Here is a 26,861-nt window from a genome sequence, read left to right on the forward strand (position 1 = left end):
AGAGGAGAAAGAAAATAAATGAATGAGGACGTAAGAGAATATAGAGTAGGTGTTCTTTAAAGAATTAAAACAGGGTGATAGGACAAGTGATGAGGTCAATTTTTTTCATCATTTAAAATTTTAATTTTCTTTTTAAATAGGCAATGCAGTTTGAATAGCTACTAAATTCAAATTTATCTACAAGCACAGAAACATTTTTCTACACTTCGTTATGGACACTCTGTTGTTCAAGTGGGGGCAGGATCACACAACTGTTAGCGCTTAGGGCAATATCCAATAGGATATGTTGAGGTTAAACTTCCTAGCAGAGTCTGTGTAATCTCTAAATTCTTGGTATCCCACAGAGAGTGTGCTTAGACTGTTTTTTAAAAATAATTTTTATATTGTTATATTAGTCACCATACAGTACATCCCCAGTTTTTGATGCAATGTTCCATGATCATTATTTGCATATAACACCCAGTGCACCATGCAATATGTGCCCTCCTTAATACCCATCACCGGCCTATCCCAAACCCCCACCCCCCTCCCCTCTGAAGCCCTCAGTTTGTTTCCTGGAGTCCACAGTCTCTCATGGTTGCTTAGACTATTTTTGATTAGACTGGACTCAGTATGGCTAATATCCTGTCTAGTAAATAGTGACCTCACTCCCATAACATCCCATAACACTCCCACAGCATGGCAAGGAGCATCCAACCTTTGTGCAATAGTAGAAATTTTTGGCCAGGGAAGTGGCCTTGTTAGAAAGGGGGCATCTCCAAGACCTCAGTGGTTGGTATCAGCCTATTCCTTGTGTTGAGGTGACTCAGACCTGCTGGGCCAGGACATTGCCAAGTCACTGAATGGGAAACAAATGGGGCTCCAGAGCTATCTGGATTTGTCTTTGAAAGGGAAGAAAGGAAAAAAAAAAAAAAAAAAACCAAAAAAACAAAACCACACACTATCACTTGAATTAATGGCATTGTTTTTAACTCAATAAGAATATTTCTGATTGAGTTCAGAGTTCCAACTTCATCAACTTTTTAAAGTATTTTCTAATGACCTTAATTGAACTCAAGTAAAACATTTTAAAATTAAAAAAAAAATTGGAAGGGGGGAGCGAGGATGACAGAATGTAATCATGAGGCTCCATCTGCTGGTGCTGGGCTCTTAGTGTCACACTTTAAAAAAGATGTATTCAGCATCCTTTTCTCATTTCTTCCACTTTGCTGTCTTTGCTTATGTGACATATTAAAACAAGAATTCTTTGTGTATTTATCCCTGTTTTCCATTTCACACTGCAGAGATGCCATTCCAAAGATGATGATCTTGAAATAGAATGGCAGTACGATAGCTCCTTTGAGGGCCCTCAGCTTTTGTCTTCTTAAATCATTCTGCTCTGGCTCTTCTGGAAGTTATCAACAATTTATTAATAGACATTTAATCCTTTTAACAAATTTATGAGATGGTGTCAGAAATTAACACAGCCAGACATTAAAGTGGTGAAAACAGGTTTTATTTAGTCACTATTGACAGTAGGGGAAAGAGCTGAGCTCCGTTCCAATTTGTGAGAAATGATTTGGGTGTTTTAAAGGTAGAATGGGGTGGGATTAGAGCAGGGGCTATGTAGAGTCAGAGAAGTGAAAAATCACAAAGAGTTGGTCCTTTCAAATGCAATTAGGCCAGCTGTTTTTGCTACCTGGCAGTTAATCAAAGTTAGGATTTTTTTTTTTTTAGGATTTTTTTTTTATCAGAGGTCCTGTCCTTCCTGATGATTACATTTCAAAGGAATGGCTCTCAGGTCCTTGAGAGAAATACTTCTTCTTTTTAAAAAATATTTATTCATCTTAGCGAGAGAGAGTGGGAGTGCGTGAGTGGGGGGAGGGGCAGAGGGAGAAATGCAAGCAGACTCTGTGCTCAGCATGAAGTCCATTGCAGGGCTCAATCCCTTGACTTTTGAGATCATGACCTGAGCTGAAATCAAGAGTTGGATGCCCAACCGACTGAGCCACCTAGGTGCTCTGAGAGAGATACTGAGTGTAAGAGATACATATTCACAGTTGTAATCCCCTTTTAGTAAATACTCTTGAGAAAGGGAGATCGGGGGCCTATTGGCAGGTGTTGCTAGAACAAATAGTAAAATTTCCTGCAGCATTTTTAGTTTTCTCAGGCAGACATTGTAATGGGGAAGCTGGGACATGCTAGGGACGTGGCTTTATGCTGCTAGATTCCGTGGTAGAGTTTGGTCTAGTTTTTTAGTGCACGGTTTAGGTGGAGTTATGTGCCAAGAGCAGGCACTATTAATCCAGTTTCACAGGTGAGGAAACCCAAGCACAGAAAGAAATAACTCACACAGGATGGTACAGCTAGTAAGTGGTAGTGCTGAGATTTGAACATAGAACCTGGACCCCTAAACACTGTTATAGTGTCTCATAACACTCACAAGAGATTCTGGGCAAACAGTGAGAATTATGATTTAATCCTAGTCCTCAAAGAGCTCATAGTCCAATGGAAGGGGCCAAACATTAGAACAAATAATTATAATCAGTGCAGTGTCAAAAATATCTGTTCATCTATCCTCTTCTTGTCTAATGAGGACACGGAAAGCTTTCTAACCTGATTTCTTCTTTTAGCCACTTCATACTGTCACTCGCCAGCCAGACATTGCAACTGTGTATCTCACCAGTGCCTCAGACCTGTTACATCCTCAGTCCTACTCATTGTTACCTCCCTCACTCGCTACCCTCTCTCTTCTTGACCCTCTTCTGACCTCCAGTTTCCGAATGACATCGCTGGTCTCTCAGTCACTTGGGCTCTGTCCTGTTAGGAAGTGATCTGTGTTTCCTCTTTCCCNCACGTCTCAGTAGTCACCAAGTCCTATGGAAGGTACTAGAACATTTCTTTTGTCTTCCCCATCTCTCTGTTTTCTTTCTTCTTACAGCCTCCCTGCATGCGGGATCAGCCCGTTGGTCCTACTTGCCAGGTCCTCCTGTGTCTCGCTTCCAGCTGTCTAGCTCCTCTCACATGCACCCTGTGGCTTAGTTAAGTTAGCTCCTGGCTGTTCTTCCAATCGACTCAGCATTTTCTCTCTAGACATAAAGATTAGTAATTAGAGATTTGGCTGTTTATGAGCTGTTTTGGAATATGGTTTTATTTAACTTCCTAAATTTATTTTGTTTGCTAACTTTGAAGACTTTCAAGTGGGTGAAGAGTGGGATTGGTGGATCAGCTGACAGTCTCTGCTCTAAAAAAATTATGCTTACCTCTCACTGTCTTTGCCAGACATATCCATTTCTGTTTTTAGCTCCTGCTCTTTATTGCTTCACCGGATACTTCCCTTCCAGATGACTCCGTATTCCTCTTGCCCTTCAGTGCTCAGCTCAAGTCAACTTCTGTTTTGAAGTTCTCTCAGATTTTTCCAGTTAACAGGGATCTTATTTTTTTTCTAATTCATGTCACATCTGAAGACTCTATAATTAACAATTATATCAAGATATGTTATTCTTGGGGCGCCTGGGTAGCGCAGTCGTTAAAGCGTCTGCCTTCAGCTCAGGGCGTGATCCTGGCGATCCGGGATCGAGTCCCACATCAGGCTCTTCCGCTGTGGGCCTGCTTCTTCCTCTCCCACTCCCCCTGCTGTGTTCCCTCTCTCGCTGGCTGTCTCTCTGTCACATAAATAAATAAAACCTTAAAAAAAAAAAAAAAAAAAAGATATGTTATTCTTTCACTGTTTAGTGTTTGTGTGTTTTCCTCAACTAATTTCTAAACTTGTTGAAAGCACGAACTGTGTATTGTGGTTGTAGGCTGTAGAGTGCCGATAGTATAAATAGGCACGTGTATATCTGCCCATTATCACTCATGTAGCCCTTCAACACATTTTTATTGAGCACCTACTATGTCTAGCATTCCTGATGTCTTGGAGTTTATATCCTGGTGGGGAGATTAAGCTACCAAACGAATCATCACAAATTATGTTAAATTCTGTGACTAAAATAAATAGGCTGCTGTAATAAAGCATGATGTAGGGTGTTGATTTAGATAGTGTGAAGGCCTTTGTGGGAAAGTGCTCAGTAACTACTTGCTGACTAACATATTTTAGTAGAAGGAAAACACAGTTCTATGGGGTTCTTACATCTGTATTTAAAAAATTATGGGTATAAGTATATATAATATGTACAGCTTAAAAAATAAAAAAATATCTAAATCACCATCTAGCTTAAGAAATACCTTTGATGCTTTTGTCTGTTCCTTTTATATCACATTCCTCTCCTCCCATCAGAAATAACTTCTCTTCTGAATTCTGTGTTTATTATTTCTTTGCATTTTGCTATGTGTATTTTTAAACAATAAATTTTTGGGTTTTGAACTTTATGTAAATGGAATCATAGCATATATTCTGTGAAGTTTTTGTATTCTTTCTTTTTCTTCTTCTCTTTTTTTCTTTCCTAACCTTATGTTTGTGTAATTTGTCTGTGGCACATTTTACCTAGGACTTCACAAGTAAGGGGATATATCACGTATGGGTAATGTAGTGCATTTAACAGAGCTAAGGCATTAGAACCTTTTGTAGAACCCTCAGAGATGCTCTTGCTTTTTTGATGTTCCTGCTTTTTTGTTACCTTCTTAAATATCCCTTTGTTCTCCAGGCATCTGTTTATTTTCACTTCTCTTCGATGGTGAAAAATAAAGTAAGTGTTTTAAAAAATGATCACATAAAAATATTTATAAGCTATGGAATATATGAATAGCATTGTTAGGACTTCCGTTAGGATTCTTAAAGTTGACATTTTATACCCTTTTTTTCCCCCCAGTATTGGCATGGACAGCAACCATCAAAGTAATTACAAACTCAATAAAACCGAGAAGAAGTTTTTAAGGAAACAGATTAAAGCCAGGCATACTTTGCTGAGACACGAAGGCATTGAGACAGTATCCTATGCCACTCAGGTAACCTAGAACTATTACTGTTTGAGTGTAGTTGTGTCGCCATGTTAACGTGTTGTAATCATATTTGTTAATAATTCCTCGGAGAAGAAGGCCGTGATCGTTCAGTCTTGTGTTATGTCTCTATTCAGTATACAAATGATGGGACCTGCTAACTTTCTGTTTTGGGGACATAGTTTGAATTTCCATTGACTGTGTTGATTGAACTGGAGGGAGTGGTAGGTATATGTTAATAGCAGAAATACTGTATAACTGTAGAATTTACAAAGCATACTTCCAGTCATTATTATATTTAATTGCTTAGGAATTCTTACGTGATGGGTTAGAGAAATAAGGCTCTGACAGGTGTTATGTCCTTTGATAAGGTGGTTGAGCAGAAAACTAAACCTCAGTCTTTTGTATACTAATGTAGTCTTTCCCCTCTATTCCTAACTTCATTTTTGTTATAAAGTATTTTGATTATGTGCTATAAAACATTTTAAATTTATTAGACCTTATTTACAAAGCCTTTTCATTTTCTAATGGCAATAATTCAAATATATGTATTATATTATAGTATATTATCAATTATATATATGAGGGACTGTGAGACTTCTTGGACTGTGAGTTAAGAAGAACTTAGTTTAAATTTTAGCTTTTCCACTTATTTGGACATGAGCAGTCCATTTGATCTCCGCTTTCTTCTTTTGTAAAGACATAGTATCCCATGTGTTTTCATTCCATTAGATTATTAGATTCTAGAGCAAGTATGTGACAGTACTTATTAATCATTAAAATTCCATGTGAATATAAGGTATTTTTTCTGGTTCTAAGGAGTAGGAAGGAAGATCAGCCATCATCTAACCAAGGGCCGAACACATGCCCTTGAGAAGGTGAAGCTGGGATTAAAACTTGGGTTTCAGACCAATACTCTTCCCTTATATCATGTTATGCTGTCTTCTGTGCTGTGTGATAGTTTTAGAAATGAGTAATCTGTTACGGGAGATTTATTTATTTATGTATTTAAAGATTGTTTATTTTAGGTGGGGGCAGAGAGAGAGGGAGAAAGAGAATCTTAAGAAAACTCCATGCTCAGCACGGAGCCTAATGTGGGGCTTGATCTCATGACCCTGAGATCATAACCTGAGCTGAAATCAAGAGTTGGACGCTCAGCCAACTGAGCCACCCAGGTGCTCCTGTTGAGGGAGATTTAAATTTAGCAGGCAACAGGCCCATACTTAGATTAAACACAGTATTAATGACTTCAGAGAATTAAACCAAATTCCTATAAAGAAGATAGAATACACAATGGATTAGAAGTAATATGGCTGCACACACTATACTATTTCTGCCAAGAGCCACCGAGGCTGTGAGGCATTCAGAAGATAAACTGACGTAGTCTCTGTTCCTCTCTTCCCAAGTGTAACTTGCTTTCTTTTCCTTCTAGGTGAAGATAAGTGTAAGGAAAGAAATGGGTTAAGTTTTTTTTTTTCTGCCTCTGAAGCTGTTTCTAGTGGATCTGTTTTTTTTTAGATTTCTAGAAGCTTTAATCTCACCTTCTTGGCTTCCAAATTGTCTTCTTATTTGGGCTTGATTATTTTTTTCTCCACAATATTTTTAAAAGAAAAGAATAAAATTCTAGAAGGACCTCTAATTGCATATTATCTACCCAGGAGACAATAAATATTCTGTTCATGATGTATTATAAGTATACGTGCCTTTGTGCAAATTTATAGCCATTGTGAGATTTTTCTAGAGCAGTGGTCCTCAAATTGCCAAGACTGAAGATAACTTTAAAAAAAATTCTGAATTCTGTACTTAATGTTATTGGGAAAATTGCTTGCCTGAACAATTATAAATAAGACATTGTGTGACTCACATGCAATTGAAAATAAATTCCTCCCTTTCCTCCCCTCTGCACTTGCGTTTGTGTGGTTTGCCTTTAGAATTGCCCACAGATCACTTAGCATCCTTGAGGACCACTAGTATTCCTCAAGTGGTACTTCACCATGCTCCTCAATTTCTAGATGGGGCAATGAATCCTTGACAAATAACACCTTTGCAATTCCTTAGATTTGGGAATATAGAAATATTTTTGTAACTATGGCTGCATATAACAAATTATTTTAGTACTTTATAAACCCTGTTGAATGAGGTCCAAGGCAAGCCATCTTAGACTAAATTTTATACCATGTTTTGTATCATTGTATTAGCGTATTTGTTCATCATGTGTATGTGTGTATTTGCAAACATATGAAGCATTGAGTCTTCTGTGACAGCACAGAGCTTTACTTTTCTCATCCAGTTTTATAAAGATCTATTACATTCTTTTAAGTCAAGTTTTTAGATATTCCCATTTGGTGATATATGAAACTAATACATTATATTCTGAACTCCAGCTTGGAATATAAATCAGGGTTCAGCAAAGTACTGTCCCCAGGTCAAATCTGGCTTGTAAGCTAAGAATGAGTTTTACCTTTTCAAAGGGTTGTTGAAAATGAAAATAAAGAGTATGTGACAGAGACTTGCTAGAGAAGCCTAAAATATTTACTGTCTGGCCCTTTTCAGAAGAAATTTGTCAATACCTAGTATAAATGATAAAACTGATAAGAGTAAGCCATCAGTGGTTTATTTCTCTTATGCTACAAAGTTTTTAGAAGTCGTAGATTATAAATTAAAAATGTTAACGCTGTGTAGAATGTTTTATAAGAGGTCCTAGTCTGTAACCATCAGAATAAAAATAGGAACCCCCCCCACCACCGCAAACAAATCCCTTGAATAAAGTTTAGTGCAGGACTGCAAATAACAGGAAATAAGCATAAAACTTAATAAGGAAAAAGTTTTATTTGCAAAATGACCAAATTACTCAGACACAAGAAAAATTTCCTGTTTTATGTTCAGTAGAAACTGTAGTAAACATTGTGTCATGGTTATATCAAGTCTGGATTCTGGAAACTGACAGAAATAGGTTTGAGACCCAGCTCCCTCTAATCACTACCTTAACTTAATTGTTTTGCTATTCAATTTCTAACTGAAGTGGGGCTACTGTTACCCATTTTGTAGGCTTGTTGTGAAGGTTATGTTAATGAGGATTAAGTAGGTAAAAGTATATAGTATAGTCTGGCAGAAAGTATTTTGTAATTCCTATTCCTTGTCTCCCTCCTGTTTCTCTTTCATTGTGTTAAACTTATATGCAGTAATGTGACCTTTTAATTTGTATGCGTGGCCATTAAGAAAGGAATATTTTACTGCAAAGGCTATTTAAAGCAGGTTTTTTTTTTTTTTTTTTTTTTTTAAGATTTTATTTATTTATCTGTCACAGAGAGAGTGTACAAGCAGAGGGAGAGGCAGGCTCCCTGCCTAGCAAGGAGCCCGAGGAACTCAGTTCCAGGACCCTGGGATCATGACATGAGCCAAAGGCAGATACTAACCGACTGAGCCACCCAGGCGTCCCTGCAAAGGCTATTTAAAAATCAGTATTTATATCATAGGTATACTTTTTAATTCACAATATTTAATAAATTGGTTTATATACTGTGTATGAAATTAGAAAACCAAATAACCACCATAAGGAAACCTTTTTCCTGTCTTATTTACACCTTTGTGGAAATCTTATTTAAAAAGAATCTTATTTTATCTTATTTTAAAATCTTATTTGAAAATAAATGGATTGATACTAATTGCTCATTTTTTTTCTTTTTTTGTTTTTTAAAGAGCCTGGTTGTCGCCAATGGTGGATTGGGTAACAGTGTGAGTAGGAGCCAGCTGCTCCCAGCGCTAGAGAAGTGTGGGCTGGTGGATGCTCTCCTAATGCCACCTAATAAGCCCTACTCGTTTGTGAGATACAGGACTGCCAACGAAGCCAAGAAAGCCTACATCACCCTCAATGGGAAGGAAATAGTGGATGATTTAGGACAAAAGATCATTCTGTACTTGAATTTTGTGGAAAAAGGTATTAGTATACAGGCGTCTTTTAAAAAATAGTCGTTGGTTTTGTGTGACTTTTCTTTTCATACCTAAGTTAGGAGGTTGAGTTATTGTGAAACCAAATAGGACCTCAGGTAAGCAGACCCTTTCTAACAAACACTCTTTACGCACCTAGTTTGTGCCAGGCATGGGGCCAGTACTTGAAGGGACGTGGATTAGACATAGCCTGCCTTTAAGGAGCTGGGCCTTCCACCCTCACAGTATATTTATCACCCCTGTTATTTATTTTGGAACCCTGCTACCTAATTGTGTTTTTCAAAATTTAATGCTGGGGGAAGCTTTCAGTTCATCGCTTAAGAATCAGTTGTGATCTGATGATTGTGTGCCAAGCTTGCCATTTATGGGGGAAACCTTTAGCCACCAGAGATCCCTAAAGCTTTATAGTGTACGTGTCCAGCAGAACCTTCTGTGATGACGGCAATGTTTGTACGTTCATAGCTGGACTGTCCGATGTGATTGTGTGATTGAGGAACTGTTTTTTTTTTTTTTTTTTAAAGATTTTATTTATTTATTCGACAGAGATAGAGACAGCCAGCGAGAGAGGGAACACAAGCAGGGGGAGTGGGAGAGGAAGAAGCAGGCTCATAGCAGAAGAGCCTGATGTGGGGCTCAATCCCGTCACGCCGGGATCACGCCCTGAGCCGAAGGCAGACGCTTAACCGCTGTGCCACCCAGGTGCCCCAAGGAGGAACTGGCTTTTTAATTTTATTTAAGGAAACTAATTTAAATAAAGCTTTATAGACCGATATACAGAACTGCTACAGAGATTAGTACATCTTTTCAGCACTGTCCCATGGAAGTAAGATGCACTGGGGTGAACTTTGATGTGGACATCTGGTCTCCCATTATATTCATTTGCCACCTATTTAGGCAACATAATGTTTGTTCAGATATCCCGGGGATGGGTAGGTGAGTCTAATCTGACCGAATTTATGTTTTTGTAAAATAAGACTCAGAGGAAAGTTTTAAAGACTTTTTAAAGATATATTTTAGGAATTATAATCCGCAGTATCTATATGTATTTAATTTAAAATCTGACATAAGCTTTAGATTTTAAAAAAACCGTGTTATTTTTATATCCTATGCGTTTATGAGCAGTTTTTAAAAACTGAATGGTTTGGGAGTAAGTTTTGATCAGGAAGTACTTGGGTTTTCCCCTAATTAGTATGTTGAACACTCTGTAAGAAATTGTACAAAGTGAGTCCTGGAGTGTTCTTTATTTGAAATCCCACATTAGATCCAGATGTATTTACAAGGCTGTTGTTAGGAAATAAATCTGAGTAGAAGCAAATAGAGAACAAAACTGTGTCACGAATGTTTTGATACTGGTTTTGATAACTACTACCAAAGAGCCACTGAGAAATAAATACAAGGGGTGTTTTTAATTCTTTTTTTTTAAAACTGTTTTTAGAAAACTAAGTATGAATTACTTGTATTATAAATTGCCTGTCTTTAAGGAATTTTCCCCAAAGCTTTCCTTACATAATTTGAGTAAGTAATATAATGCCTGACATGTAGTAAACACTTGGTAAATATTTATCAGGTGCTTCACTGTTTGTATTTCTGAAATAGTAATAAAATCTAGTAGACATTTATATTATTGTTCTGTGAATTTTTATGTTAAATGATTCAAGGATGAAAACTCTTCAGCAGAAAAGCTTTAGAAATCACATCTGTAGCATGAACGATGAGATCCCTAAGAGTAAATGTGACTTGCATTATTCCCTTTAATCATAAATTCTTTCTTCTTTTTCTTTCACAGCTACACCTGTCTTGAACTTTGAAGGGCATAGGGACTTAAATTATTTTAATATATACCAAATAATTCTTCAAACGATGATATTTTCAGTTTTTGGAATACTTTTTTTGTTGTTTTACTTTTTTCTGTTACTGGACCATAGCTAGCTAGTATCAAGAACCTAAGGGCAAAAATGAGCATTTAAGTTTTTATATTCAATATTTAGAGACAGTCTGGATTTTTAATAAAGTGGCAAACTGTAGACATTATGACAAGCCTTCTTTCTTAGTGAGATTTAAAAAGTAGCTCAATCAAATAATATTTAAGGAAATACTGTTTTATTTGCTGTTAGTAACTGTGGTGGATACAGTGTACCATAATTTGTATCTTGGTTTTCGTTTTTGTATTTTCCTGTGTCATGTGCCTTTAGCATTCTTATTTCCGAATATGAGGATTGGGAATTTTATGAACTGATAAATGGCCTCTGGACAGAATTATTTGTATTTAGGAAAATTTAAGTTTTGTATGTGACTGTTTTGTTTTGGTTTCCCACAGCACAATGGAAAGAGTTGGGGCTTCAGGCCTTACCTCCAGGCCTCATGGTAGTAGAAGAAATTATTTCTTCTGAGGATGAGAAAATGCTTTTGGAAAGCGTTAACTGGACAGAGGATATGGACAATCAAAATGGTAAGTAAAACTTCTAAAATATGATACTTAAATATCTCTGCAAAACGCCATGCTCGTGCTTCTCCTTTCCTTCTCCTCCTTTGCTTTATTAAAATTTCTAATGTTTCCTCAAAATTACTGAAAGTAGCCTAGATCTAATATTAGGCAAGTCATGCCTATAATTTGTAGGGGCATCAATAATAAATGACATTTATATAGCTATCAATTTTAAGCTCCAAACTAATTAATATTTATTAGCTAACATTTGTAGAGCTAACACTGGTAAGCCCTTTCACATAATCTTTGATCCCGTCCCCCACGAGGCACATTTCCGGTGTGGGATCAGCACCTCAGCACCTTGCTGCTGCAATGCAGTGAGAGCCTGCTGGAGATATTTGCAAATTAGAGTTCTTCTGACTTTTTCAAGGTCTTAAGTGGCCTTGTGAGTGGCAGCATCCATGTTTGAGGTTCATGGGGTGAAACTCTGCAACGGTTTGTTACCATTTTAGACTGAAAAGGACAGCAGAGATGAGGTAGAATGTTTACTTTTATTAAAGACAATAGTTAGCAGTTAACAAAAATTGCCATTACTAAAGGAATCCTGACTCACAAGTTTGACTTTGAAATAAACTAAGGAATGCAGACATTTTTTTCTCTCAAATAGTTTACTTTCTTTTCTTCATTTAGCTCAAAAATCCTTAAAGCACAGGAGAGTAAAGCATTTTGGTTATGAATTCCACTATGAGAACAACAATGTAGATAAAGACAAGCCATTACCTGGGGGTAAGTAATTGCTAATACATGACAAATGTGGCTCAGAAAAGAGAGATTTAATATATTGGAAGTATGTCATAGTATGTTTCATTTGTCATTTCTAGGTAAGCTTGTTGAAATAGCTGATTAAAACATTTAAATTATAGGGGCACCTGGGTGGCACAGAGGTTAAGCGTCTGCCTTCGGCTCAGGGCGTGATCCCGGTGTTCTGGGATCGAGTCCCACATCGGGCTCCTCTGCTGGGAGCCTGCTTCTTCCTCTCCCACTCCCCCTGCTTGTGTTCCCTCTCTCGCTGGCTGTCTCTATCTCTGTCAAATAAATAAATAAAATCTTTAAAAAAAAAATTACATACGTAGTGCAGTTTTGTTGTAAAAATTGGATACATATAGCTGAGGCTAAAGTTCCGCTTGAACACCATCCTTCCTCCCGTACTTCTTCTCAGAAGTAGTACTGTTACCAGGTGAGGACACGTTATTCCCGTGCTGTAACAAATGACTTTACATCCCAGTAGAGATACTGTAAAAGTATGCTGTTATTAACATGTAGTATTATATTGTGTGTTCTATGTTCACATCTTACATGTATACCTCCAACTGGTTCTCCCTTTATTAACTGTCTTGGAGATCTTATGTGGTTTTTCATTGTATTCAGCGTTCAGTAGTGGCTTCTTCAGTTGGTTCCTTGTTGGTAGACATTTAGGTGATTTCTAGTTTTTAGCTTTTAGGAGTGCTGCAGTGCGTGTCCTTGTGTATCTCTCTTATGAGGTAAGCAAGAATTTCTCAGGGGAGACGCTAAGTAGCAGAATTGTTATGTCAGTTATGTTCATTTAAAAATGTTAATAGATACTGAAAAACTGCCCCCTAACCCAGCGGTATTGACGTATTCTTGCTGAGCGTGCACCTCCTTCCCCTACCCACACCAACATAGGATATTATAAAACTTTTAACTTTATATATAATTTCCTGATTACTGGTGAGGGTGGCCATTTATATTTACCTTTCTGTGAATTCGTCTTTCATATCTTTTGCCAGTTTTTGCTAATGGGTTGACTGATCAATAAGATTTTATTGTATGATCTGCATATTAAACTTTTGGTAGGATTGTGTTGGAGTTATATTTATTTGTATGACTTTAATCTTATTTAAGGCTTATTTTCCCTCATAAAATAACATTTCTGGCTCCAGTGAAAGTAAATTAGTTCTACTTTGAAAACTGTGTTTTGTTTTCATTTTTGAAATATTTTAATTTTTTAAGTAATCTCTGCACCTAACATGGGGCTCAGTGGGGCTCAGACTCACATCCTGAGATCAAGAGTCGCATGTTCCTCCTACCAAGCCAGCCAGGCACCCTGAAAACTGTGTTTTTTAAAAGAAAATAATTTAGGGTCACCTGGCTGGCTCAGTTGGAAGAATGAGCGACTCTTCATCTTGGGGTTGTGAGTTTGAGCTCCACATTGGGTGTGGAGATTGCTTAAATAAAGAGAAAACTTAAAAAAAAAATAAAAGGAAATGATTTAGAATAAGTAAATTAAATTGAAATTTAATTTTAAAAAGTAGAATAATTTAAAATAAAAAGAAAGAGTGGTCAGGCTAATTTCCAGTATATAATAGTAAATTTTATAATTTCATTGCTGTTTTACAAAATGCCAGATTTGTGAGCAAAATTTTTCTTTTGGATATTTTGTTTGATTAAAATCAGTAAAATAAGTTTAAAAGATTCTGAAGGTTTTGTTCTTATTTTGTTTTTGTCTTATGGGTTTATTGTTGTATTTAGATCTTGACTGCTAAATTAAAAGCTGTGTGATTTTTCTCACAGTGGCTTTTTTTATTCTTGAGTAAAACATGCAAAGTAAATATTTTAATGTTTTATCTTTATGATTACTGACATCAGGTCTTCCTGACATTTGGGATAGCATTCTGGAGAAATGGTTGAAAGAAGGTTTCATTAAACACAAACCCGATCAGTTGACCGTAAACCAGTATGAACCTGGGCATGGTGAGTCTTTTCTTATTTCCACATTGCAATCATATATTTCATAACTAAGTAGATTCTTTGACTCGCTAAAATCAAAGATACGATATTTTAGCTTTAACTAGCTCTTCACAGTAATTTGCTTATGTGTGTTACCTGTGTTGACTGTTTAATCCCATGGAAATCTATATGTTAATCCCTTGAGGAACTTGGGTCTCAGTATAGATAAGCAGAGTGGCGGGGCTGCTGTTTGTGGTTTTTTGTTTGCTTCTCAGCGTTTCATGTAGACAGAGGGGATTGTTTCAGACATAGGCGGCACGCAGTGGAAGAACCATGTAATTTACAGATACCCTGGAAGAACGCTACTCGGTTGGATGGCCTTGCTCTTCCTTCTCCTCTGAGAATGCGAAGACAATTCTAGGATGATATTAGTAAAAATCTTCAGGCTCCTGAGTTTTGCACTTAATATTAGCAGCATCTTCATGTAATATTTCTAGTACTGAAATGATCTTAAGGATTTTATTAATGGCAGACATCGTGGGGTTTTGGGTTTTTTCCTGCTTTTATCATAATGTATTATAATTACGTATTTACCTGTCAGTCTTTCTGTTGGTCTGTATGCTCCCTGAGTACAGGGTTGTGTTTTACTTGCTTTATATACTCTTACCACCTAGCAAATTCCTTTTTCTTGGGAGACGCTCAGTTAACATAGATGAGAAACTGATGGAGGAAGCCATATCTGAGTTATTGATATGCTTAGTCTTCACACCGGGCTCTTGCTTTTGTTCCGCATGTATTTGGGAATCTGCGTTTTAAGGGAAAACATGACTGTGGTATTTACCTGTCACATGTTCTCTTGGGCTGGGATTGGGTAAATGCCCCAGGTGAGCAGTGACTCTCACTGCTTGGTTTCAAAGTGGAGTACCAGTGGCTCTTCAGAGTGAGGTGAAGGTGTTTTTAATTCAGATTTAGTTTGATTTTATGTAGCCACATTCACCCTCAGTGTTTCCTTTTACCTAAAATTACAGTATCTTCCTGATTATCAGACCCCAGTATAGTGTGAGGCTTTATTTAGAGTCATCTTAAATCTACTGAAAGGAAAAATGAAGTGACATACGATTTTGTTTTCTATCCCAGGAATTCCTGCTCATATTGACACACATTCTGCTTTTGAGGATGAGATTGTTTCTCTCAGTTTGGGGTCAGAGGTAAATGTTCAAACATTTTCATTAGCCATCAACTGTCTTACCTTACGTGATGCTGTTTTCATGGGATTTCCCACATTTCTTAAGTAAAGTGAGTTAAGATTTAAACATGAGAAGTAAAGGTGCTATTAGTACTTTCATTTCTTATAGAATGTAAGATTATCAAAGCCTCTTCTTTCAGGTGTCTGAAGTTTTATCCATCAGCTGATCAGATGGTAGGAAAACCCCTGTTTTTTACACATTTTTTTAAGCATTTCACGTGTGGCTGTTGAAGCCAAGTCAGACTACCCTCCTGAGTGGTGCAGCATTGCCATCTAGTGGCCAAAGATGGTGGCTGCAGGCCACAGAAAAAGGAACACAAAACTAAAATGTGTATGTCCAGAATTTTGATACTTTTTCCACATATTTCACCTGATTCAATCCCTTCAGAAACTCTGAGCAGTACAGGGTAATATCCTCATTTTTACAGATGAAGAACACGAGGTTCATGTTATTCGTTGACTTGTTGGTATAGCTGCACTTGACTTGAACTGCTCAGGAAGATAGAAAAAGCATGATTTAAAGTGAGGGGTGCAAACTGCAGGTAGAATTTTAGTTAGAAATCAGAATTTTAAGTCCAGAAGAACCTTTAAAAATATCAGGTCATCTAATCTAACTAGAGGTTGCTTCAAAATCTGATCTTGTTCCTGGAGGCGAATACAGTTTACTAGGTGGTTTTGTTTTGCATTCGTGTAGTTCCCATCACTAGGTTTTTAGTGCTGTGGCTTTTTAACTGCTGCTGAACTCGTGTGATCGTGTTGATGCTGTGATGAGAGAGTTAGTGCTGTGCGATGAGATGGAGCCATCGTATCACCCACATGTGTGGATGTTTATTAAATGCTTTATAAAATAATAAGGATGGGTAGGGAAAATGAAAGAGCTCTTCTCTGTGTGGCTTATTTTTATTTTACCTCTTATCCTGGCTTGTGGCTTTAGGAGATCAGTAAAGAACATCTTTGTCTTTTCCTCTCAACTGTGTAACCAATTGAGAAAGGAGACCTAACTGGAGATCAGCGTGTCCACTTTACTACTGAGAAAACACAGGAGAGTGTGGCTTTAGATCTGTGCCACATGGATGTGTTAAAGTGACATGCTGTCGTTGTCACTGGTGCAGCCAGACAGTGGGAGACCTTCCTCGTAAAGGCAGGGGATTCCTCTCTAACGTAGGACGTAAAGGAGCATGTATTAGGTTCTGCAAACCAGCTAGATCTGAAAAAGAGAGAGGGAAGAGCTCAGCCGAGCAAGCGTGGCCCCAGGCTAGCCACTGGCTCCAGCCATGCCTTCTCTCCTGGAGAGTTAAATGTGAAGGGCACCTGGGTGGCTCGGTAGGTTCAGGGACCAACTCCTGATTTCGGCTCAGGTCATGATCTCAGTCAGGGTTGTGAGATCGAGTCCCCGGGTTGGGTTCCACACTTAGCAGCAAGTCTGCTGGAGACTCTCTCCCTCTTCTTTTCCCTCAGTTCCTCTCCCTGGTTGCCCACACGCGTGCTCTCTCTCTCTCTCTCTCTCTCTCAAAAAAACCAAAAACAAACAAACAAAAGAAGTAAAGGAGGGAGAAAAGCCAGGTGTGTTGTTCCTATACTTTCACTCCTGTGGAAATTTCTGCCCCACCTAGGGAAATACGAGGAGTGGGAACTAAATGCTCTCTCCACAATTGAAGGTCGTACAGAAGGGAAAATGTTCCTTTACCTGCGCAGATAATCTGCTGCAGTTGTCACCTCCACTTGATGTCTCTGAAGGCACATCATTTTTAGCTGCCAATTTGAATGATGGGGTTCTTGGTTAAATCTGCCCTCATAATAGCGGGAAAGCACGGGTGTTACAATTTAGGACAAGAACAATAGGTTTTCTTGTAAAAGATGGTCTTTGACAGTAGCCAATCTTTGTAATTTTGGAAAAAATATTTTCTAAACATGTAAGTGTATCATGCAGTTTAAAAAGTTGACTCTATTTGGAGCCCTTTGTGTCGTATATAAAAGGGATTAATATTAGCTCTTGCCTGGCTGAAGGATTGTGAGTTAACGTATGTGAACTGTTTTCTAACTCAGAGCAGTTCATACGTGTAGAGACTTACTAAGGTAAGCTGCTTCTTTGGTCCCTTCCTGGAGGGAAGATGAGATTTTCGGTGGTCCCCAGGAAGGTGGCTTCACCTTTTCTTCTTGCATTTACCCACCGTTGCGCCTGTTCTGTTTGCTTTTGACACTGTGTAATTGCTTGCTCTCTCTCCTGGCTCTTTGCCCCAGACCTAGAACCTGGCTCCCAGACTTCTGTCCCTTTTTCTGTATTTCCTCATCCTTGACATCCTTAATTGTTGTAAGAAATTTACTATAGTATCTACTCCAGTTTCCATTCCATTGTAGTAATTTGTCAGTGGCACCATTGTTTTTAGTGTTTGTTTGTTTCTCCTTAGCTAAAATCCTTGAGATTATATTTAACTTCTTACTTGCTTCCTCTTCCTAGAAAATTTGAGAACTCCTATTTTTTTTTTTTTTGAGTAGAATTGACATACAGTATTATCCTGATTTCAGGTGAAACATAGTGATTTGAAATTTATATACATTACAAAATGATCACCATAACAAGTCTGTTACCTTCTGTCACCCTACAAAGTTAGTATACATTACATCAAAATTCACAGAAAGACCGACCAAAGGGTTACCACAATGGGCACAGATAGCTGCCGGTATTAAACACAGAGATATATGGAGAAGTACCGATTTTATAAGAAGTTGTTTATCAGTTAATATTTTTTATTATGATGATTTTTGCAGCTGAGTGGGCTGGGCAATTGGGTATTTGGTTAATGAAGACTGTGTCTGTTGAATGCCTGCTAGAGGTCTCCGTCTTTCATTATATTACCTGTTCTCTCTCCAGGCTCATGCTTTTAGCAAATATTGAGTCCAGGTTGATCTTCTGAAATATAAGGTATTGGGTAAAAACTTTTTGTGGGATTTCTCGAGCGACCCAGTTTCTCTGTTGCCAGCTGAGTAGTTTTGTAGATTCTGTGTTTTTTTGCAAACTGCATAGTTTGCCCCAGAGATGTTCTGATGCTGGAGTGATTCTCATCGCTTCCTGTATATCCGGAATGACTCATAGGGTACGTCTCTGTTAGGAGTGTGTTGCTTCAACAGACAAATGTTTCCTTATTTTCTGATCCTCAGCACAAATTGAGGGAAGAAAACAAAGATACTTTATGGGGTTTGAAACAACTAATACAGCCTGGACCCTCAGCATCCTGACCTCATCTTTAACCTCAACTTCAGCCCTCAAAATGTATATATGTCGGCAACATTTATAGCCTCAGAAGCCAAGCGATTTCTTCTTCCTTATTTTTATCTTGGTTCCACGCCCCAGACTTTATTCTTCTGCGAGTCCTTGGAATATTTACATTTTGTTAAGTTCTGTCAAATAGATTGTGTCTGCTGTGTAGCTCCTTTCTCCCTTCTCTATCCTTAGAACTTACTTGTGGTATTTCCCATCGTCTCTGTAGTGCCCTCAGCATTGAAAGGATGACGATCTGCCATCCAAGTGGGTTTATATTGTTCCCCCATTTCTGGGTGTGCGTGCAGGGGCGCTTTGTACCCATAGCTGTGGTATGGCTGTGTGTATTGGTGGGGGTGCATTGGGCCACGTCTTCATTTGCCTTTTTATCCATTGTGTCCCTAACATTCAGAACTAATGTGGACAAGTGGATGGATCTGCTGGTTTATGGGCCAGAAGTAAATGCTTTACCTTACTTGGTCGTGTTGGTTTTTATACATTGAGTTCTATTTTCACTTAAGCATTTCCCCTACTAACTTATGTTCTGAAGATTCCAATTTTTGTGTAATTTTCTTATCTTTCAAGATCTCTTGGAAGCCAAAATTCCCTTTTGTGTAAATGGGGCAAATGAGAGTCTGTTGACAATTCTTACAGTGTCCTCCTTCTGTCCTTCATATGTTGCAGTATCCATGCTGCCATTACAGTAAGGATAATGGCAAAGAGATATGCCCGTTCCGGCCTGTCATCTGCTAAAAAAAAATCTTTCACAGCTTGACACCATGAAATAGAACGTTTTGTTGTATTTGGAGCCTTCCAAATACCAATTCTTTTATCTTTTCGGGTAGAATTTGTGCATTTACTTTGTAGCAAGACAGCAGCATTATGTCACTCCAGGTATGTGGAACTAGAATCAAATTCATCGAGTGCAGAGAGCTACAATAGAGGCCCGTTTAGGAGACACAGTAGGAACCAGTGCTTGGCTGTTTAACTGAGAAGTCACTAAAATTTGGGGATAATAATGCATGAATATTACAAACACTTTGTTTTAACCTACATATAAATTCACTTACCAGTATTTTGATATAGGGCCCTTCTTTCTGGGAGGGTCCACAGTCTGCCTTGTCTTTCCAGTTTTCATTTTTTTAAGGTGAAGCAAAAGCTTAAAGAACCTGTGACACCTGAGTGTAGGGTTTTATGTTTTGATGTTTGTGTTTCCAAGATTTTATTATTGAGTTATCACATTTGTTACAACAATTCATTATTTTGTTCCCTTGTACTAAGTCAGCAGCATTCAACCTAACGTATAGAGAAAAAAATCCTGGGGCGCCTGGGTGGCTCAGTTGTTAAGTGTCTGCCTTCGGCTCAGGTCATGATCCCAGCGTTCTGGGACCGAGCCCTGCATCGGGCTCCCTGCTCAGCGGGAAGCCTGCTTCTCCCTCTCCCACTCCCCCTGCTTGTGTTCCCTGTCTCGCTTCCTCTCTTTCTGTCAAATAAATAAATAAAATCTTAAAAAAAAATCCTATCTTTCCTTTGTCAATTTCATCAGTTTACGTAGTATATCATTAAATTAAGTAACAGCAAAACAAGTGTGGATGGCACAGAGTGCTTGACTTGTTAAGCTTGTAGCTCAGGTGGTGAGAGTGGAAATGCATGAACGTGTTAGAGAGTTGCCTGTGATCAGCACACATTTGGGGCATGAGTATGCCTTCCAGAAGTAATGGAGCATATAGGTTGGTTAAATAGATGTCTCTTAAAAGAGCTTTTATTTCTGTGACCTGCATTTTCCCAAGCAGTGTGGGAGATACAAAATTATTTCCAGCCTTGATTCCCCCCTCCCCACCTCTGATTTTGGACCTGAGTATCCAACTTCCTAAAAGACATTTTTTAAGTCTGAGCTCATCTTTGTTTTCAGCCATTTACCACCCACTGCTCTTCTCCCGTACAAAACAAAACAAGCTTCTGGTCTTCCTGAGTTTCCTGTTCTGTTTGTCCACCAGTGGATCAATTTAGAACCTGGAAAATATTCTTTTTTTTTTTTTTTTTAAGATTTTATTTATTTGTCAGAGAGAGAGAGAGACAGAGAGAGCATGAGCTGGGAAGAGGGACAGAGGGAGAGGCAGGAGTAGATGCCCCACTGAGCAGGGAGCCCAATGCGGGGCTCCATCCCAGGACCCTGAGATCATGACCTGAGCCGAAGGTAGACGCTTCACCGATTGAACCACCCAGGCATCCCAAGAACCTGGGAAATAGTCTTGGCATACATTTTTATGATTGTGAATTCAAGTACTGTTTTAACTACATCCCACAACATTTTCTTTGAAAAACCGCTCCTAGTGGCATAGCTGTCATTCAGTAAGCTGCATGTATTAAAATAGACACTCGCGAAAGCTTCAAGACTTTCAATATGACAAATGTGTCCATCTTTCCCAGAAATTTGCTTATCACCTCCTGTTCCTCAACACCTTAGATCACAGATATTCTCTGGAGTCTGTTATATGGGCATCTTACAGGGTACACCCTGCTGTGTGGCTTCTTTCACTCAACATACTTACTTGAGATGCATTCAGAGTCTAAGCTTATTTGGTATCTTTTTTGCTGAATAGTATGATAACTTCAGAACTTTTTAACTCCAGTACTCCCTGATAATTTATATCCTTTTATTATTGTGTATTTGAATTATCTTACTTTTTTAAAGATACTTCTGTGGCAGTTACAGTCAGTGTTGTTTTCTTTGTTCTTCATTCTTTAATGTCACACCTTCCATCTGGGGTCATTTTCCTTTTGTGTCATGCAGCACCCTTTACATTTCCTTTACTCCGAGTCTGCTGCTGGCCATTCTGTGTTATTTTTGTCTGCAAGTGTCTTCATTTCACCTTCATCCTTCGGGGGTATTTTCACCAGGGATAGAATTCCAGGCTGGCGGTTATTTTCTCTTTGTGTACGAAAGATGTCATTTACTTTCTTCTGGCTCCCAGTATTGCTTTTGTGACCTTTGAAGGTGACCTTTGTTTCTTTCTCTGGCTTCTTTTAAGATTTTTTTTTCTTTATCTTTTGTTTTCTGTAGTTTCCTTTTGATGTGCCTGATTATTCTGCTTATTTTGATGGGTTTATTTGTTCTCGGGATTTGTGGGATTTCTTGAACCTGTGGATTTTTTTTTTCCATTGGTTTTGGAAAACTCAGCCATTATCCCTGTAGATTTTGTCTCTGTTCTATTCTCCACCTGCCTGTTTTCTGTAGACTCTATTTTGCTTAACCTCTCTTCTGTGTTTGGTGTATTTTTTCTCTCCACACTACTCCAGACAGTTTCTTCTGTCACTAATTCTCTTCTCAGCCACAGCTCATTTGCTGTTAAACCCAGTCATCAATGGCCTCATTTCAGTCCTGGTGTTTTTCTGTTTTAGAGTATCTGCTTGGTTTTTCTTCAGACTTATGATGTCTTAAAAAAAATCATCTCCAGTTCTCTGCTGAAATTTTCAAGCTTGGCATTCATATCTATAAACATGGTAAGAAACTTTGGTTCTTAGCCTGTATCTGATATTTGCATATTTGAGGTCCCTGTGGTTTGTTTCCGTTCTCCTTGCTAGACTGGCTTTTTCCAGGGCAGGTACTGTGGTTTATTCTGATTCAGAATGTCTGAGATGAAGGCCGGTTTTCTGTATTTATAGAAAGCTCACAGACAATTACAATATTTAGTTAGGATTTTGAGTTAGAAAATGCTGAAATGCTAAATCTGTGTAGTATGAACTCCAAAGGCAGTAGGATTTCATAGTAATCCTTCCCAAATAAGTAAACATGAAGTACTGTAGGCCCCAGGGGCGGTTGTAGTCACCATTCAGTTAAATACTCCAGCACCGCGCTAGGGACCAAGGAAGTCAGAGTCTCTGTGTGTTGTGTCCAGACCCTCAGGTGTTTGCACTGGGACTGGATTTGGCATTGGACAAGTTGGGAGAGCGGGATTCTAGCTCATCCCTATTGGTAACTCCTAACGAACCATGGAGAAATCACTTCATTTCTGTGCTTTCTGTGATAGTTTGAAGTTGGCATCTAATTCTTGAATTTCAGTTGTTATACAGAATTGAGAAGAATTTAATAGTAATGACAGCAGCCACTGTAGCTCCCCCTCCTCCTGCCAACGCTGGTGTTACTATGATCATCACCACCAGCAATGAGGTGTTTTCGTTTTCTTTTTTCTTTTTCTTTTTTCTTTCTTTCTTTGTGGTTTTTTTGGTGTGTATCTCCTAGTTTGTTTTTTTGTAATTGAGATATAATTGACATATAACGTTGTATTAGTTTCAGGTGTATAACATAATGACTTGTTACATGTCTGTATTGCAAAATGGTCACCACAGTAAGTCTAGTTAACATCTGTCCCCACGCATGATTACAACTCTTTTTTGCCTTATGATGAGATCTTTGAAGGCCTCCACCAGCTTTCAGATATGCACCACACTGGTAGTTACTGCAGTCATCATGCTGTACCTTGCATCTCCAGAATTTGTTTGTTTTATAACTGGATGGTGGTTCACCCATTTCACCTACCCTGCCCTTCCTGCCTTTGGCAACCACCAGCCTGTAACTAGTGGTTTGGCAACCACTCTCTGTACCTAGGAGTTTGGTGTTTTATTGTTTTTTGTTTTTGTTTTTAGATTCCACATATAAGTGAGATCATATGGCATGTCTGTCTCTGTGTGACTTACTCCACTTAGTATAATGCTCTCCAGGTCCATCCATGTTGCTGCAAATGGCGGGATTTCCTTCTCTTTAATGACTGAAAAATATTCGATTGTATATAAAAACCCAACTTCTTTATCCATTCATCTATCAGTGGACGCTTAGGTCATTTCCACGTCTCGGCTGCTGTAGATGATGCTGCAGTGAACATGGGGATGTAGGTAACCTTTTGAGTCAGCGCTTTCATTTCCTTTGGGTAAATACCCAGAAGTGGAATTGCTGGATCATAGGTAGTTCTATTTTTAGATTTTTTGAGGAAGCTCCATACTGTTTTCCACAGTGGCTGTACCAGTTTGCATTCCCACCAACAGTGCACAAGGGTTCTCTTTTCTCCTTATTTTCAACACTTGTGCCATTCCCTTCCTTCTTCCTTCCTCCCTCCTTTCCTTCCTTCCCCCTTCCCCCTTCCCCCCCTCCCTCTCTCTCTTTCTGTTTTTCTTTTGATAGTAGACTTTCTAAGAGATGTGAGGTGGCAACTCATTATGGTACCTATGGAAAGTACTATCCTCGATGAATTTTTCTTTATGATGAGTAATCTAGGGCTAGAGATACACTCATGACTATTATTGTCCTTTTTACTCTAGCTGTGTATATGAATTTTGGTTATCTGTGTATATGAATCTATTGATTTATTTTGCTTAAGGAGGAAAGCTCAGAAAATAAATAAATGGAATTTAGGAAGCCTTCTGTCCAAAAATGTAAGGTACATTACCCTGTTCTTTTCACATAAATTGTTTATGATGAATTTATTCATTAATTTATTTATTCAAAAATATTTGTTGAGCATAATCTGCTAGACAGAATCTAACAAGTAAGTAAGGATAAAATCTCAAAAAATGTTTTTTAAAGGTGAAATGTTTCATTACCTTTGGAGCTTTGTCATATGTAAAATAAAACTTAATTTTACTGAAGTGGTTTTTGATTGACTCTCGTTTTTGGAGTCTGATTTTGGATGACGTGGATTTTCACTTCACAGTTCCTACGGAGGAACGTAGCCACAGTGTGATAGATGAAAGCTGATAGTAAGTGGTCTCAGTGCAAACACATAAGCATGATTATAATATAATCATGCTTATAATCATGCATTTTTTTAAAGATTTAATTTGTGTGAGAGAGAGACAGAGGAAGCAGAAGCAGGGGGAGGGGCAGAGGGAGAAGCAGACTCCCTGATGAGCTCACATTCCAGGACTCTGAGATCACGACCTGAGCTGAAGTCAGACGCTTAACCAACTGAGCCACCCAGGCGCCCCTATATTGTAGGCATTTAAGCTAAGCATTTATAATATGGGATATTCAGTGGTGGCTAAAGTGTCTCCGTTTTAGCATCTTTTCTTTTTCAGACTTTTCTGTTATGCAAGGTTTCCTTTGCTCTCTTTTGTGCCTTTTGCAGATGTGTTTCGACCATTAAACTAAAAAAATGCGTCCTCTTGTTTTACATTCTACTTGAGCTCAGCCAGATAAAACAGTTCAGAATCATGTGTATTTGGGGGTGGAGATGTAGAGATGGCAGCTTCTATTCATTCTGCAGCTGAGACCTAGTTCTGTAAGGCAGAGTTGTTTTGAGAGGTGGAATTTGCTGACATATGCTCTAAAGTAGATTTGTTTGTGGTGTTTTCTTTTAAAATTTCAGCCTTGTTTTGCTAGTTTGACATGCACAGTACTGCGGACAGGTTCCCAGGTATGTATGCTAAATGCACACGTGGAACCCAGCAGCGAGGGATTTTCACACCAGAAACGTCAGATGATGCTCTGCCCCTCACATCTGCTCTCAGCAGCAGTGAGAGGCCAGTGCGTTTGGCTGCAGTGCTGTTTTGTTCCTGCATGTCCCAGTCGAGGGACCACTTTGCTGTGCTGTAAAGCACCATCTTTATGTTCAAATGCGGGAGTGTTTCCCCCTCCTGATGAGAATACTGAGACCTGACCTTTATAATACTGCTCTTACTCCAGAACGAGGGAGAGGAGTTTGATTTCTTTCAGTGATTTTCAAATGAGGGGCCCTGGTTCTTGTTCTTGCCATTGTTTCTTTCCTTTGAGTTTCACAAGACTTGGTTATCTTGAGATTCTGGTTTTCAAGAAATTTAGCAAATTTCAAGGCTCCTGTTTTTGTTGTTGTTTGGAAACCTGTTTTGCTAGTAGGAGTCAAGGAAGGGAAATAGGTTGGTTTCAGTCTTTGATATTAACTTGCTTTAAGGAATGGAAACTGAGCAGGCTTATGTGGGAGGAGATGGAAAGGTCATTGACATCAGCTGCTGGTCTCGAACGCGTTCCAGACAAACTTCCTATTAGGTCCTCTGCCCTGGAATAATTTGGCATGTCAGCAGGCTTCTCTTCCAGCTACTTTTCAGCTGGGCAAGTAGGGTTCTAGGAGTGTCATTTTTGTAGAGAGACAGAACATTATATTTGTTTCACTAAAATGTTTTCAGTTCCTTGTCTCCCCCACAGTGGACTAACGATCTCATGATACGCTGGGATTCTGTATTTGTGATCCAAGGAGAGGATGTAAACAGACATTTTTGACATACCTGTAGTTCTTTGTCAGTAGTTTGTGGCTTCAGTCTTGTCCACTTGCAATCGTGAGCGTGTCTCCTCTCCTTTCCCGCTTGTCCAAACATGGTAGACATGGCCGCAGGGAAGCGTGTGGAATCACCTGTTTGCTGTTTACAATAAAAAGCAAATTCTTACTACATTTGGGTCCAATGACAATATCAGCGCAATTACAGAAGATTTACTTTTGGCAGCCTGTGGGAAACAGGTGGACTTCTCTCTCTTCTCCCTTCTTGGCTGTGGGATACTTTCTTCAGGCAAACAGAGTGACTTAGGACATTCGTCATTCACTGTGAACCACATGTCCTGCTTCATATCATGTTGTCTCTTGTGTGTATGCCCTTCAGGGTTTCAGGAGGCTAACTATCTCAGCCCCTTTCTAACCAGTAAGGATCCACATTAAATTTGTGTTCTTCTCCAAAGTGGTCCCAGGTGCAGTGTACTCTCCATTTTCCTGTTTAGCCGATGTGGAGATCAATTTATTTCATGTACTTTTCTGTCACGAATCTTCTCTTCACTTGAGTGGTAGAGATGGCTGTGTCTGGGGTTTTCATTCAGTTGTACTTTGGATGCGTAAAGGTTTTATAAGATCAGAAAGTCTAAGATTTTTTGTTTACTTGCTTTGAACTGAACATTATCCTCAGTCATGCCCCACAAGCTTCCTGGGATCTTGATCTTTATTGACTCTGCCATCTCGGAAAATAAGGAAAATAGGTAAAACCAAAAAGAGTAATTGGAAAGAAGGTCCTGTGGAGCGAAGCTGTCACATGGCAGAATGATTCAGGAGTTGCGGGGAACATTATTGATTGTGAATCCTTGGTGAATTTTTTAAAAAGTCTTGTTTTTTTCCTCTCTCCCTCCTTTTTTTTTTTTTTTTTTTTTGGTCTTAAGCATTGTTCAGTTAAGATAAAGATACTTTAAATATGATGATAGTGACAATATTTTATGATGGGCTTTTTAAGAAAAATTTAGTTTTCATAGAAAATGTACATTTAATTTTATAAGTAAAAATTACTTTCTTAAATTAAAAAAACTGTACTTT

General features: G+C 38.5%; 1 protein-coding gene across 1 annotated transcript in view; it reads left to right on the top strand.

Annotated features, from left to right (window-relative positions):
• The first annotated feature begins 4,638 nt into the window (after positions 1 to 4,638).
• ALKBH8 (alkB homolog 8, tRNA methyltransferase) overlaps positions 4,639 to 26,861 on the top strand; it is a 45,833-nt gene continuing 23,610 nt past the window's right edge. The window contains exons 1-7 of the mRNA XM_008690124.2: positions 4,639 to 4,667; positions 4,791 to 4,926; positions 8,617 to 8,854; positions 11,183 to 11,314; positions 11,981 to 12,076; positions 13,958 to 14,062; positions 15,176 to 15,246. Coding sequence (XP_008688346.2) covers positions 4,798 to 4,926; positions 8,617 to 8,854; positions 11,183 to 11,314; positions 11,981 to 12,076; positions 13,958 to 14,062; positions 15,176 to 15,246 — 771 coding nt within the window. The 5' untranslated portion in view covers positions 4,639 to 4,667; positions 4,791 to 4,797. The remainder of the gene's footprint in view (positions 4,668 to 4,790; positions 4,927 to 8,616; positions 8,855 to 11,182; positions 11,315 to 11,980; positions 12,077 to 13,957; positions 14,063 to 15,175; positions 15,247 to 26,861) is intronic.

This window comes from Ursus maritimus, unplaced genomic scaffold (assembly GCF_017311325.1).
Source record: "Ursus maritimus isolate PB19 unplaced genomic scaffold, ASM1731132v1 scaffold_16, whole genome shotgun sequence".
Lineage (NCBI taxonomy): Eukaryota > Metazoa > Chordata > Mammalia > Carnivora > Ursidae > Ursus > Ursus maritimus.